Raw genomic sequence first — 14,707 nt, 5'->3', positions numbered from 1 at the left:
TTACGATATGCCAGCCCTAATTGAAGTTTACTGTCAAACTAAACATAAAACAAAGACAGCAACACTTCTCTGTCCTCTACCTAAACTCTAACGCCAAATAGCATCTCCTGTATGCTGCGGCGCTCCAACCCTTTAAGCGACGGACTGCACGCAAATGGCGCAGCGACTGGTGAGCGAATAATATCAACGTACTCACAGTCACAAATTCTTTATCCGCTGCGACGAGCGACAAATACCATTGCCATACTGATGAGCAGAGAAGAGTTGAGATGTCTCAATGAACAGTATATCCAGCTGCCTGTCATACACTGCCTCCTGGTGGCCAAAGCAGGCACACCCAAAAAAATAAATAAATAAATAAGGATATTCTATTGAAGCTGTGTGATAAAACCTGTAACTCTTTTTAATTCGATCTAATGATGTCATCACTGTCTGTTTTTATCAAGAGTGCTATTTTCACCATTCAAATTCTTTTTAGGGGAACGGTGGAACTGATAAATGGCATTTCCATGGCATCCATCCATTCATCTATTTATCCATTCATCACAGACTAACCTACCACTGAATTTGTATCTTCACTTTTCGAACACAAACTGCTGGCAAAAAGTCACTTTTTTCCGTAACATTTCCCCCCCCCTCAGAGATGAACAGGCCACCTCTTGCCCTCCCGCCGCTTCCTCGACGAGACAAACAAACAAACGCATGCGCTCCCCCCCTCCCCGCCCCTCACCTTCTCAATCTTCTCATCCAGCATCCGGAAGAATTCCTGCTGGCTCTCTGACGTGTGAATGCTGAACGAACGAGAGGAAGTTGGGAGGATGAGGACGAAGAAGAGGAGGAGGAGGAGGCGGCGGCAACAAATACATCATGAGAATTTTCCATTCCAACCAACCCCCTCGCCCCCCCCTAACCCCCTCCCCGCCCGCTTCCCTCTACGCACACACACACGCGATTCCTTAGTACAGTGTGAGAACGGCTCGGCCCGGAAGGAATTCGAATATCTGTCTCGTAAAAATATCGGCGTAGACTTCAGTGAGCGGGCACAGCATTGGATGGACGTAACGCTACTATATGACAGCTAGCACTAGCAAAACAAAGTTTTTCCATGTAGCCCTTGTCTGGAATCTCTTTAATGAATAGGATGGATGACTTTTTTTTGTTGTGTAGAAAAGGAAAACTTCCCCGGTATCACGGTTGGGTGTAAAACAGCACCGATGCAGAATGAGGAACTTTTGGGCCACTTACTTTGACTTAATATTTGCCGCCATCTCTTTCTGGAACTTGCCACTTTGCGGCGTGTTACTTCTCTCCTGGAAACGCATGCGCGCACACACACATAGACACAACATTTGTCATGATGATGACTCCTCAGCGCTTTTTACGTTGATTAAAAAAAAGCAGCCGGTAGATTCACGTACTTATTTGGTGAGGAGAGGAGACGGAGGCCTAACGTACCGTAGAGGCAATGCGTGCTTGCTTCAAGCTGCTAATTAGTGCTAGTTGAAGTTTTCGTTAAAACTGGCACATGAAACAGAAAAGACGATGAATCATTATCGACGTAAAAAGTGTTCAAACTAAACGATCATCTGACGAACATTCCGCTAGCTTAACGCTACGATGAAATATACCTTCAAGTAACCGCTAAGGTAAGACACGCGGCAGAAGAACCCCACATGCAAACAGGGCCTACGACAATACTCACTCCTGAATTTCGCGTGTCGCGGCACAACGCGGCCACGGACTGAAGGTGCGAATACCTAAAGCGTGACTTGCCTGCTTACGGCGAAAACCCAATGAAACCCGTCTTGACCTCCATTTTACCATCGAACCTCTGCTTGGAATCGTGTCCTACACGGACCGAAGGAGAAGCAGCTCACGTTAAACGGAGTGTCGGCGCATTGACATAAAACAGGTGGCCGCTTCTGATGAATGACTTACATTATGTTCATGTTTATTAGCCGAGCGGGACAGGAGGCAGACCTACCTGATTTGCTACCACACGCACGCACGCACGCACACACGCGCGCATGCAACTCAACTTTGAAATGCAGCGTTCCCCCACTATATCGTGCTTCATCAAACAGGCAAATTTCACATTGTGTCACAACGTGTCAGCCAGCACTGATGTCTACTGAAACGAAATAATGGCAAACAATAGGCAGAAAAGGTTCCCTACTGAGCTCCAGCGGAGAGAATTGACCTGTGAGTATCACCGTAAGCTCCGTTTGTACGCTTGGCTGCTGTGTGTGTTTGTCTGAAAGCAGCAGTTGTATGAAAATATGACAACGACAGCAGAGATGGTAGATTCCGTTCGCCGGTCTATGGCGTTTTGTCATATGCTAACATGAAGCTAGCAGATTTATAGGGTTTGGTTGAGCTGGTTGATGTTAAATGTACACGTAATTCTCTTTTCTTCGATGAGCACACAGCTTGAAGCAAGCACAATGCCTAATTTGGAAAACGGTGCGAGTAAGAATTTTTTTTTCACTTCTTTAAAGTGATGTGATTTGTGATGGTCTCGCATTAAAAAAAAAAATTGTTGGGGTGCAGCAAAGAAGACATATTCCTTATTTTACTGAGAATCAATTAACTGTAAAATGTGAGATCATTAATGCGGACTAAAATAAATAAAATACAGCATCAGTGTCCAAGTGTAGCAAATTGGAAAAGAAAAAAAAAAAAAAAAAAAAAAGCAAACTGACAACAGAATCTTGCGCATACGCGTCTCACCAAGTTCTCCTGGTTGCGCACATTGACCCGGTTTTCCTCGCCTCTCATGTACTTCACCTCCTCCACTCCCTTCGCCTTGTATTCATCTGGGAGAAAAAGAGAAAGAGTCACAATTAGCAAGGTTGTGAAATGACTTGTTGCCAATGCACTTTTCAGCAATTTAGTGACTGCCAGGAGAACAGTGAAAACTGCTGTCGGCCACAGCTCACGCCCAGGCACTCGCACGCAGTATGTATTAAGTTAAATGTGTTTTAAAGTGGATGAGAGGGAGAAAAATTACTTCACAAAAATGTTTGGAATGTCCCTCTATATCTTTATAATGAATCCCCCAAAGTATAATTTCGATCCCTTTTTCAATTGGATGATTATCGCTGTGGTGAATTTTCAAAATAAAACACGTGACAAACCAAATCAGTAAATGAATCATATTGAATTGAAGTTTACTTTGTCGTGTTTTTGAATAAAGGGACAAAATTAATATTTTTGAGAAAAATCCAACTCTTTGTCTAATCCCCAAAATAACCGACAGATGAATCGGTTATTAAAATAATCGTTTGTTGGACAGCAAAGACAAAAAAAAAATCTCCGTAATAACAATCCAGGTACTACATTCGGTTGTTTCGAACCTCAGCTTGAACACAACCGGATCTCTTGAACTCTTTTTTTTTTTTTTTAATGGAGGAGCCCTGCCATGGGAGATTAAAGTGAATGTGTCCCTGAACAGCTTTAGACGCTGCAGATGAGCTCAGCGGCGCTGAGTGTGGTAAAATCATAAATAATACGACGCCTCACAGCACACTTGGGCCGGATCGTCGCCGCTTGGAGCGTCTTGCCGCACTTAAAGTGATTCACCTGCCGCGCGGATTGTAAACTGTCGGACGCTTATTGGTGTTGCGCCGTCGGTCGCCGTGGTAACCGTGCCCCGCATCACCCCAACTGTCAGTCAACGGTCACAAATGTGTTCCGTTGTGGCTCAGTCGTCTCGTCTCATCTCATGATCATTTTGCGTACTCACTCTCACGGGATCCGATGTCTTTCGTTACGCATTTATGAGAAAGGGAAAGAGCACTGCATCTGAATAACATCAATAAAATAGCTGAATAAAAGCAATGAAAATGCATAGATTTATCTGAGGTGAAGGTGGGTGTGGCCTAATGAGTGACAGAGGGAGCGCATGGACTCCAGCTTCAACATGCTGGGTGCGACTGATCTAATAACCCACTAGCTTAAAGCTAACCTTGAATGGAAAATGAAATTGACAGGCTAACGAATCTAGCATCTAAGTCATGCCGCGGTGATCTAAAGGTGTAGCAACACATGTAGAAAGACGGTACAAGTACTCAGATGTATTATGTATTCCGTTTCCTTTGAAATTTGACTAATATTATTGTGGAATGCCGAGCAGGTTCTTTTTATTTTCTTCATTTATCCTTACTGAATATTATACTGCACCCTGGTGGCTAAGACACACTCAACAGAATGCGCTGCAGAATGACATCATGATATTGATAAGCTGCAAGTGCTTTACTGTATATTGTCATTTCATTCAGTGCAATACTGTCAAGTAAGGTTATTATAGTCACCCAAAACTAAATAACTACAAATAAAAAACATTTTCTGGAACGAAAAAAAAAAAAAAATTCAATGCATCTTTATTTATTTATGTAGCGCCGAAAGCATTTTGAAAAAAAACTAAAAAAAAAAAAAAAAAAAAAAAGACGAATAAACGAAAATGCTTTAAAAACAAAAACTAACTGAAACTAAAAATAGAGCAAAAATATCCAATTTCGTCTTTGTGAACTAAAATCCATGAGCTTTTTCTGGGTTCATTTTAAATGTTTTTATTATTTTGGTCGGTAAAACAGTCTTTTCAGAATTGTAGTCTACTTTACTATATAATACAGTGGGATTTTTTTTTTTAAATGTTGCTCTCAACAAAGACTCCATATATATAAAAAAAAAAAAAAAAAAACGACGCTAATACTAAAACTAATAAAAACTCAAATAAATGAAGTGGTAAAAAAAAAAAAAAAACAACTCGACAAATGCTCTAAAAACGTCCTTTCCATTCATTTCGGTGGAGAAAGACGACTTGAAACGCGAGTGACCTGACGTACAAGCGTGCTCATGGAATAAAATAAAACAAACTCACAAGTCAAGGCCACGATGTCCAGAGGTACTGATTATGAAACGCATTTATATGCGCAATTTGCGAAAGGTATGTTTTGCGAGTCGAACTTGGCTTGCTTTGACCAACCAAATGCTACAAAATGAAGAGCACTCTCTGTTGAGAATACATTTGTCAGAGTGTGTGACAGTGACCCCAACCCCTCCCTTCCATATTTACCCCCCCCATCCCGGATGTGATTTACGTTCACTCCACTGTATCAGTTTCGCGCTGTTGCTTTTGCCCCCGCGAGTTCTCAGTAGCGTTTATCCGTCCCATCTGTGCAACTTTGCACCCAGCTGATTGCTTCGCCCCGCCCGAAGTGTGTGTGTGTGTGTGTGTGTGTGTGTGTGTGTGTGTGTGTGTGTGGAGAGGATGCATTGGCGTGTGCTTCATGTCATGCTTGTCCATTCCTTGTGTGTGCGTCATCACCGCGGCGACCTCAAATGTCAAATGTTGGTGGGAGTCGGCAAGAAATGAAGTGGAAAGCTGGCCCGAGATTTGACGACAGAAAAAGAAAAAAGAAGATGAAGTTGGGGGGTCGGGGTGTGTGTGTGGGGGGGGGTTGCTGTTTGCTGCTGTTTGTGTGCGAGGAATGTAAACCGGTGGGAGCGAAGCGTCTCGTGTCTCAGCATGCCGAAACACACGTACGCGTGCACGCACACAGGGCGTGATAACACTTCACAGGCGTCGGCCGACAAGCAAGAGTGTGTCGCCGCGGCGAGGAATTAAAAGCTATTAGCTGGGACACATTTTATATAAAATGTCATATTTAATAGTCGGCAGCCCGAGGAGGATGCAGATGAGTAGGCAAGGTGAAAAGAATTGCCGCAAAAAGCGCAATGCTTCAGAATCTGACTCAGACCGTCACAAAAAAAAAGACAAGTGACCGCATTTAGCATCAAGATTTCTAGCAATGCGAATTGTGAAAGCCTGTGTGGATTTGTAATGGATCATTTTTTTTAATCCATAAAAAGGTCGGGTGTCAGTCAAGATATTGCATTGCTGTACTGTTAAGTATTGTTGTAAAACACAATGTGTACCGCACACAAGGAGAGACGTTTTTGTTTTTGTCTTTACAGAGCAGTTTTGAGAATCAATGACTTCATTTGAGGAGCAACTTTCTAATTTTGGAGATTTTTTTTTTTTTTTGCAGGTAATCCCTGGGACCTAAAGCAATAGTTTTATCAACCAACAAAAAAAACCCCAACATAACAGCTTTGATTTAAAAAAAAAAAAAAAAAAAAAGTCGTAGCAAATTGCATTTTTTTGTCCAGAACCAATGCTAAATTGATTTTTTTAAAAAAAAAAAAAAAAAAAAGATGATCTGTGGTGATGTAATTTGGAGAACATTTGTTGTGCAGGGCTGCCAAAATTCAAAACTCAGGAGAGTCAGGACATGATTGTGAAAACAAACAAATAACAGGACTGATATTATAAATATTTGATATACTTTGAAGCCGAGAGGCCATTCTTCCTGGGTGACGAGTGAGGAGGAGTGGAGGACGACTTGGGGTTTTTTTAAGGTAACGCCAGACGGGACTCGACGCAGGAGCGAAGGAGTGACACCGAAGAAAAGTGCAGGATAAAAGGGAGCACCTATTTTGAGAAGCCCCCCACCCCTCCCCCCCATTTCTTTATGACGTCTCGTCTCGTCGCCGGTTCGAGGAGGACGCACTAAACATTCACGCGCAGTCCACTGAGTTGACTTTGTCTTCAAGTGCACAATTTATGTCCCCGTTTGTTTGTGCCCCACCAAAGCAAACCGAGCAGCTTCTACTTTACTTACTGAACTGGAACAGAATTTCACAAAAAATAGCGACAAAAACGAACATTCTATTTGGGGGTCAAACAAAACCGTGAAATATTACAAATAAATAAATAAAAACAAACAACATGGGAGTTGAAAATTATGATCACACCTGGCAGACAACACGACCCTTGAAAATAAATGGCAAAAACAAATAAAAATGCAAAAAATAAATCAATAAAAATTTAAAACTCTCCATGACGACCCAGGCTAAACTTTGCTCCTTCCCGACATACAAGACTGCGCTCCCAGTCAAGATGTAACCTTCGACCAACTTCCTCAATGCACTTGATGCCCTTCCATGAACGAAACACACAAAATGGCAAGGAGCTGCGGTCGACCACAGCTCACACACAGATCAGGAGCTCCACCTTCTGATGTCACTCACGAGGCCACGCCCCCTCAAGACTCACACATCCAATGGCCTATTCAGATTCAGATTCAGATTCAGATTCATGATGACTTTGTAAAACCGCAATTAGGATTGATTTTCTTCGTGACTCGAGTTACAAGCTCGGCCACGGAACAAATGAAACTCACAAGTCAAGGCGTCACGCTATAATAATAATAATATCAATAATGAACAAAAAAAAAAAACCAAAAAACGACCGGCGTCAGAAGAGAAGACGGATCACCGGGCCACTCGGCCGATACGTCGCCTCAAAACAACGGAGCGGGTAAACTGCACCGCGTCGAGAGAGGGGCCGTTTTTCAAGTGGCGTTTGGGTCGTGGAGCTCAGCCTTTTCCGGTTATTGTGCGAGAGCGAGGGGAGGAGGAGCAGAAGCGGCAGCATGAGGAGGAGGAGGAGGAGGAAAGGGTCGTCAGGGGTTTAGTGGCCACAATCTGACAGCATCAGACAATATCTGGGACACAAACGCGTTTCGAGAGAGCAAGGCCTGACTGGCAATCTGTTGACGGGCGAGCTGTAACAAACACAAGCACAAAGAGACACACAAACGCACGCACACTAATACAATGAATCCCCATTTAGCGCGCGCGGGGGGATAATGACAATGCTCCATAAAATAAGTCTGTCAGTTGGCTCAGGGGAGAGGCGTAAACCCGAAAGTGGAAGAATAGCGTGGCATATCTTATTTATCTTGGCCCAAATCAACAAATAAAACATTTTGTTTTTACTTTGGAATACAATGACGAGCATTTTTTAAAAATGGCGCCCATTTTCTGAAATGTTACGGACCCAAACAAGAAATGAATGTGTCCACCGTAGTTAACCGCTGCCCCCGAAAATAATTTCCTGGATTTAAATAAAGGGATGAAAATGAAAAACTTTTTTTTTTTTTTGAATACAATTCATCGGCTCATTGACAAAATAGTTGACGGATTAGTTCATTCTTAAAACAATAGTTATATAAAACACACACATACACGATACTCATGCACACACACTTTCACCCACACGTTCTCACACTCCCAAGCGCGCGGATGCTGATCTGCTCAAACAGGAACGTTACCCGGAATTCCTTGTTCGGGGTGCGATGGGGGCGAAGGAGGTGACAGGATGTGCCAGAGAAGAAGAACAGTGGGAGATGAAGGCGGAAAAGCCCAAAATAAAAAGAGAGAGCGAGAGGGAGAGCTGCGGGGAGGATGGGAAGAAGAAGAAGAGGAGGTCAGGAAGGAGAAGTGAAGGAGGAATCCTCCCATCGTGTCTCCTTCCAGAGATGATGTGGGAAAGGCCGTCCAGGGGGTGTGAGGGACCTTCCGGGGGTTGCCGCATTGCCACCAGAGTGGAGATTTGCCCGCAATTCCGAAGCACTTAATCCCTCATCATCAGCATCTCTCTTTCGCTTTTGCTTTTCTCATCATTGCACACATCTTGGAAATTCCAGTGACACCTCAGTTCTTTCATTTCTAAGTCAAATCCAGTGAACACCTTTCCGGCTTATTCGCATTTTCGCCGGATTGTTTGTTTTTACCCCATCTTCTGTTGCTCACGGGAAAAAAAACATGTTCACTTTTTTTTTTTTTTGGGGTGCTCATTCATAATTAAGAGCCGTGTAGTTTTGGTGCCATCTGACGGGAGGGACTGTGGAAGTGAGTTGAGGAGCTTCATTATTCATATTCACAGTCAAACCATAAATATATGTTTGGTAAGAAAGAACCCACTGCATATTTGCAATTTGGCATTTGTAAAATCACTTATTTGTTTTTTTTTTTTTGTTTTTTTTGCAGTCAAATGTTAATTCACCGCTATGGAACTTTTTCATTAATATATATATTTTTTTAAACCTCAAAATATTAAGTGTAATATATATTTTTTTAAATCTATGCCAAAAAAAAAAAAAAGTTCAAATTCCAAATTAAAACAGCTTCCATTCCATGACACAACCCACGCCGACCATGGGTGCATATTCGCATGGCGCCCGGGGATTAACCGGCGCTAAAGCACTCCATTAATTTCTGCCCGGTAACCTCCTCTGTCGGCACGTCCCAGGACACCTCGCATAAAATAATGCGGATGACACTTGGGGATACTTGCTTTGAGGCCAGAGGATTAGGAACCATGATCGCAAGAGGATGGTGAGAGAGCGGGCGCACGGGCCCAGAGGGTCAACGCAGAGGGATTAAGGACAGGAAATGGAGTCACCAAGAATTTATCAGCGGACAAGTGTGTGAGGATGTGTGTCTGTGTGTGAGATAGAAGAATGTGAAAGTAAGAGTGGGAGTGGGCGCGTGGGAGCGGGAGCGTGGTGCAACTGACCGGCAAAGAGGTCCCCGTTGCTGTAGGCCTTGCCACGGCCCTCGTCATCGTTGGGCACGGCCGACACCTGCTTGGCCGAGGTGCAGCCCATGGCCTCCTCACGCTGGGAACGCTCTCCTCATCGCACTCTCACCTGCAGGGACCGCAAAGACACGTTTGGGGAAATTGTGCCGCGCTCATTCCACAGCTTGACTCGTAGAGCGGAGTACAGCAAGGCAAGGTAAGAGAGCCGTTGTTATTTAGCATGTAAAACACCAGGTAACTCAATGTGCTTCACAACCAGCAAAGACACAAAACCTAAAAGCATTTACAAACAAAACAGCCAACGACATTCAAAAGCAAAGAAGAGAAAAAAATATGTATAGATCTTGCCAAAATTGCGAAAAGAAAATACATTGACAACATTTAACTGAAGACTTGAAAAACATTTAAAAGTGAAGACACAAATAACCGGGATTTAAAACCATTTACACTCTGGTCTGATTTTCACTTCTGTTGGCGTGCAGCATAAGAGCTAAACGCTGCTTCACCATGTTTGTTTTGAAATGTGGGCTCCACTAATTGACACGAGTCTGCAGATCTTTGCAATCGTACGGTGGGCGGGCCACTGAATATTTGCCGTTCGCCACAATATTCACAAATACTTTACTTTTTTTTTTTAATTAATATATGGTGAGGGGTGGGGGGGATTCTTCCATTTCCCCCATTTTTTCATGAAAACATATCGACTCTTCAACACATTTTTAAAAACAATTTTCCGGATTACAAAACACTAACATTTTTTCCCCCTATTGCATTTCAAAGGGCGTCTGTAGTACACATACTTTCACTATTCGCAGGCCAGCCCGGTCCCTTCCCCCATGAAAAGCGCGGATCAACGGTACCTTGATTTATGACTTCCACATATTATTAGCCAAATTGCATATTTTCCCATGTCATATTTGAACGCTTTGAAAACTATGTGACTTCGTACCACCCCAGCAAATTTTGTATGATGTTCGTGACGGGCCCAAATTTTCCAAACATACAAAAATTCACACACAGACGATTGCCCGTCTCAGCGTTACAGATGGGTGCAAAGTACGATGGGATATGTTGAAAGGGGAAAAACAAGCGCGGTTATCAAAAGAACTCTCTGGCACACCTGCTTTAGAGTTTGAAGTGAATACGAGAACAGTGTGTGTGTGGGTTTGAGACAGGCAACCACTCTCCGTTTGTGTAGACGTGGCAGGTAGCAGCAGGTGTGTGCAGGGTGTGGGGACGGGATCTTTGTGTTAGGGTACAATAGGACACTAAACCATCGTCATCTGGCACACTGTTGTGTTGTTTCAGCTGAATCAAACCTGCTTCAGAATCATTGGTGTCCTTGGCTGGATTTACACGACACGTTTCAAGAGACACACAAAACCTAGTACCGAAATAATCCTCGTAGTGGTAGTTAGGTCGTAGCAAAATGAACTACAACAGGTAATCCCGAAACCAGGGGTCTTCATAAATTAACACTAACGACTGAACGAAGGCTAACACCTAACCCCTAAGCTATTCTTAACCCCAACCAAAGCACTGAACTAACCTAACCCAACCACATACTGTACCTAACACAAAATTAACCCTAACCGCTAACCCCATAAACAAACCAAAAACTGTATCAACCAACCCTTAAAAAACTAACAAATTACCCCTACACTAATCCTAACCTCATGCTAGCCCTTAAACTTACCAAGCCAACGGTTCTCTAACTTTTTAAACAAAGTACCACACAAAATAAATGTAATAATCCTGATCCTAAACCTAATTTTAACCACTCTTAACTCCTAAGATGCTTCTTCTTCTTCTTCTTCTTCTGAATTCTTGCGAGGTTTTTGCATCATCCTGCTAGCTAACATAGCCAGCACCCAACAAGCGGCTTTTCACACTTGGCAAGAGTCAGCTAATGACGAATCAACGGGCCAGCCGCCGCTCTCTGGAGGACCGCAAACACCTCACTTCAACGGCACAAGATGAAGACATCTGTGGAAGAATCTGTCTTTGCGCTGAGCTGGCACGCGAGAGAGAACTTGAGATTTATCAGAGTGGCGCAGGCCTTCCCTGTGGTACACCTTGAACCACAACTCCAGGGGTTCTCATAATCATATATTGTGGTTTGTCATTTTCATGTCCCCGCTGTATGACCATTAAACTACACAGTAAGTCCAAATTTAGAGTTGTGCATATTTATCGGAGTACCGCGTTAGCAGCACTTAAATCTACTGGAAGAGATGTAGCATCTAAGCTAATTATCACATTACAAGGCAGCATTAAGTTAGCAGACTTTCATTAAAGAAATTATATTATAAACAAAAACATCACGAATTTGTCAGGAAGAGAAAGCACAAATATTTGGGGTAAAAAAAAAAATTTACATAAAAAAAGCATCAGAAAAATAAACGCTGAAGAAGGCATCTGAAAGTAATCTCTAAAATTTAGAGTTTAAAAGTACTGTCATAAAGTATGTGTACGATACTTGTTTACTTCCCACCACTGTCATCATATGTCTCATAAAGTCAGAGTGCAAAAGTCCATCGAGTTAAAGAGCCCCCCCCCCCCCGCCTGTCTTATTGGGAGGGGAAAAAAACGCAGAAGCAGAAAGCAGAAAGCTTCACAAGGTTGAGGCGGCTCACGATTGAAGGCCTCTCATTTGCGAGTATTGAAACGTCAATTTGTGAGTAGCGGCGCGCTAAAAATAGAGCGTCGGCGGGCCCCAGTGCTTTTGTTGTGAGCGCGGGATAATGCTAGGCTGCATGAATCTGCGAGCCAGGCCGCTCTAATTCGGGTTATGTGTGGGGCGGAGCAACAGGCCGACGCAGGGGTGGGAGAAGTTTCAAATGTAAATAAATCTCCAGTTACTGTGGCCAAAAATCATGCCAAGTCAGAAGCAAGTGGAGTCCAGTCATCATAAGCCAGAAAACAATCGTGTAATCTTGCTCGGTCACAACACATATTTGCACATAAGCCACTTTGCAGACAATATCTGGAAGTGCATTAGTTAGCTGTACAGTCACACTGAGAGTTTTGTTCATGGGTCCAACCCAGTGTCCATGTCGTCTATTTCCAAGTCATGTAAATTAAACGGATAACCGACATGAAGCTTTGTTGATGTCTGAGCAGCTATCGCTTAAATAAACTGGGAAGTTAACGTCGCTTCCCTACCTGGCTTTGGGAGTTGTGTAAGGTGACTGACTGATGAGGTTAGATGTCACAGCTGTTGTAATTACCTTTTGGCTGCAGACCGTGTATGTTTATTCTGATCATATTAAAAAAAAAAAAAAAAGAAAAAAAAAAAAACTGAATCCAAAATTGTCTGCGGAGTCCTGCCATGACATTTCTTTAATGAGGTTAGGCAGGTTAGGGTGGTTAGGCACTCCTAAACATCATTTCGTTCGACAACCAAAAGAAATGCCACACTTGCTCAAAGATTCTGATTTTCAAATCAATGTCATCAGGCAAGACTTATCAAGTCATGTCGTTCAAAAACCAAAAAGAGGAATACCAAGGAAGTTTTAGTCAAGGGAGTACTGAGTCCTAGAATTGGCGACATTAAAAGCGTCTGCGCACTCACTCAATGTGGGATTTTGATCGCAAACAACTAAATAGCTTGAAAACAACATTTAATGACAGAGTACACACTCTCCGTCCTAATGGTATGACTTCTGTCCTTGGAGGTCATGTGGTCATTTACCTAGAAGCCATTAATGAGGGGGGGGGGGGGCGAATACAAAAATAACACCACATAAGGGGAAAAAAATCTTTAGGACACGTAGTTATTCCACCTACAGGAAGCCAAAGTGTAGGAAAATATGCAGCTTGCACTCTTCTGAGAAGCCCTTTGACAGGACGCAGTGCATCTGAGAAAATTGTTTGCCCCAACGTTTGAGAGACGGAGATGGAGCAACCGTGCACGTCGCCATCTTGGCTAACATGAACGCAGCTGTACACGCCGCTTCACCTCATTAGTAAATGAAAAAAAATGAATAAATAAGATCCAAACTACACCGCACCAACAGCCAGCATTAACAAGGATGACGTAACAGATTTATGTGGAGAAGAAGTAAAGTATATTGCCCAGTCGTGGTCTTATTTAAGATTTTTTTTTAATGTCTTCAGCTCCGAGAACAGAGTGCCTTGTGGTGAGAATGTGTTTAATCTTGCGCTAGCTTCCAAAAAAAAAAAAAAAAAAAAGGCAAAAATTCCACGACTATTTTAAAAATCACAACCGTCAGGTGTATTTTTTTTTTCTTAACTGTTATCTAATTTAGCATATTTTGTTTGTTCACAACGCTTCTAAGCTGCGGCAACACATACCAGCCGCGCATTAGTCATGCTAGCAATGTAGCGGCCGTGGCTGATGCCCGCTTGTTTCCCGGTGCTAATGTTAGCTTAGCATTGCTATTCTGCCGAAGCTAAATATCCGTTCTCGGTTCCCATTTGTGACTAAGCGCATTCATAATGGCATGCCATCATGACTGGCCATCACGTTTGAGAAATGTACTTACTGCTCGTACAGAGTGCGAGGACTTTCGCCACCTCCGTCTGTGTCACACACGCTGCTCTAACATAATCCCCATGCTAACATTAAATGCAACTCCAGATGTTCCCTCTAATCATACTCTGCAGGGTTGAAGCCTTACTCATTAGTCGTGATGTCATCAAGCAGGTTGCCAGACCGGGAGTCATCGAGTGAACTTTTAAACGACAACAAAAACACACCCTCGGCCCAAAAGTCATTTTTTACAACGACGCAGCTAACCAAGCCCTCGGGCTTTGCCCTCCTCATCCTGCCTACGTGGACTTTGGGTGGTGACTTTGTGTGGCTGGTGTGAACAGGCCTCCTTTTAAAGACAGTTTGTAGAAGGAGGAACTCGAGAGAGACGGGCATGGTAGCGTGGGGAGGTAAACAGGAGCAGCGCGCGAGCCCCAAAGGTTCCGCAGACGCCCAAGGCGAGCGGCCACCGAGCCTGAAAAACGGGCTGGGCCCACGCGAACGACAAGAGGAACACGAGCAGGAAGCGTGAGGGGGAAGGCGCCCTTTTTTCAACACTTGCTCACGCCTTCACCTTTCTCACTTCAATATTCCGACTCCTGAATGGAGAAGTGACGCCTTTCATGATGGCTTTTTGGTTTTGGGGTTATAAGCACTAAAATGACAGAAAAACAATTGAGAAAATGCTTCTTTTTTTTTAATTACAGTGTGAACCCCGGTACAGTATATCACAGTTCATCTTTTCCGTCACTCTTATCGTT

General features: G+C 43.3%; 1 protein-coding gene across 2 annotated transcripts in view; it reads right to left on the bottom strand.

Moving 5' to 3' along the window:
• Positions 1-14,206, bottom strand: part of LOC109523552 (uncharacterized protein C1orf21 homolog) — a 15,248-nt gene extending 1,042 nt beyond the window's left edge. Inside the window, exons 1-5 of one of the 2 annotated variants that reach the window (XM_019882762.1) lie at positions 14,095-14,206; positions 9,428-9,560; positions 2,731-2,816; positions 1,246-1,310; positions 731-791 (exon numbers count right to left, since the gene is read on the bottom strand). In XM_019882762.1, the coding sequence (XP_019738321.1) occupies positions 731-791; positions 1,246-1,310; positions 2,731-2,816; positions 9,428-9,518 (303 nt within the window). In that variant the 5' untranslated portion in view covers positions 9,519-9,560; positions 14,095-14,206. Of the gene's footprint in view, positions 1-730; positions 792-1,245; positions 1,311-2,730; positions 2,817-9,427; positions 9,561-13,959; positions 14,046-14,094 lie in introns of those variants that run through there. The other variant, XM_019882763.1, reaches the window with a different exon arrangement.
• Positions 14,207-14,707: the final 501 nt, after the last annotated feature.

Source organism: Hippocampus comes, unplaced genomic scaffold (assembly GCF_001891065.2).
Source record: "Hippocampus comes isolate QL1 unplaced genomic scaffold, H_comes_QL1_v1.1 scaffold79, whole genome shotgun sequence".
NCBI lineage: Eukaryota > Metazoa > Chordata > Actinopteri > Syngnathiformes > Syngnathidae > Hippocampus > Hippocampus comes.
This window is presented reverse-complemented; position numbering and strand designations above follow the sequence as displayed.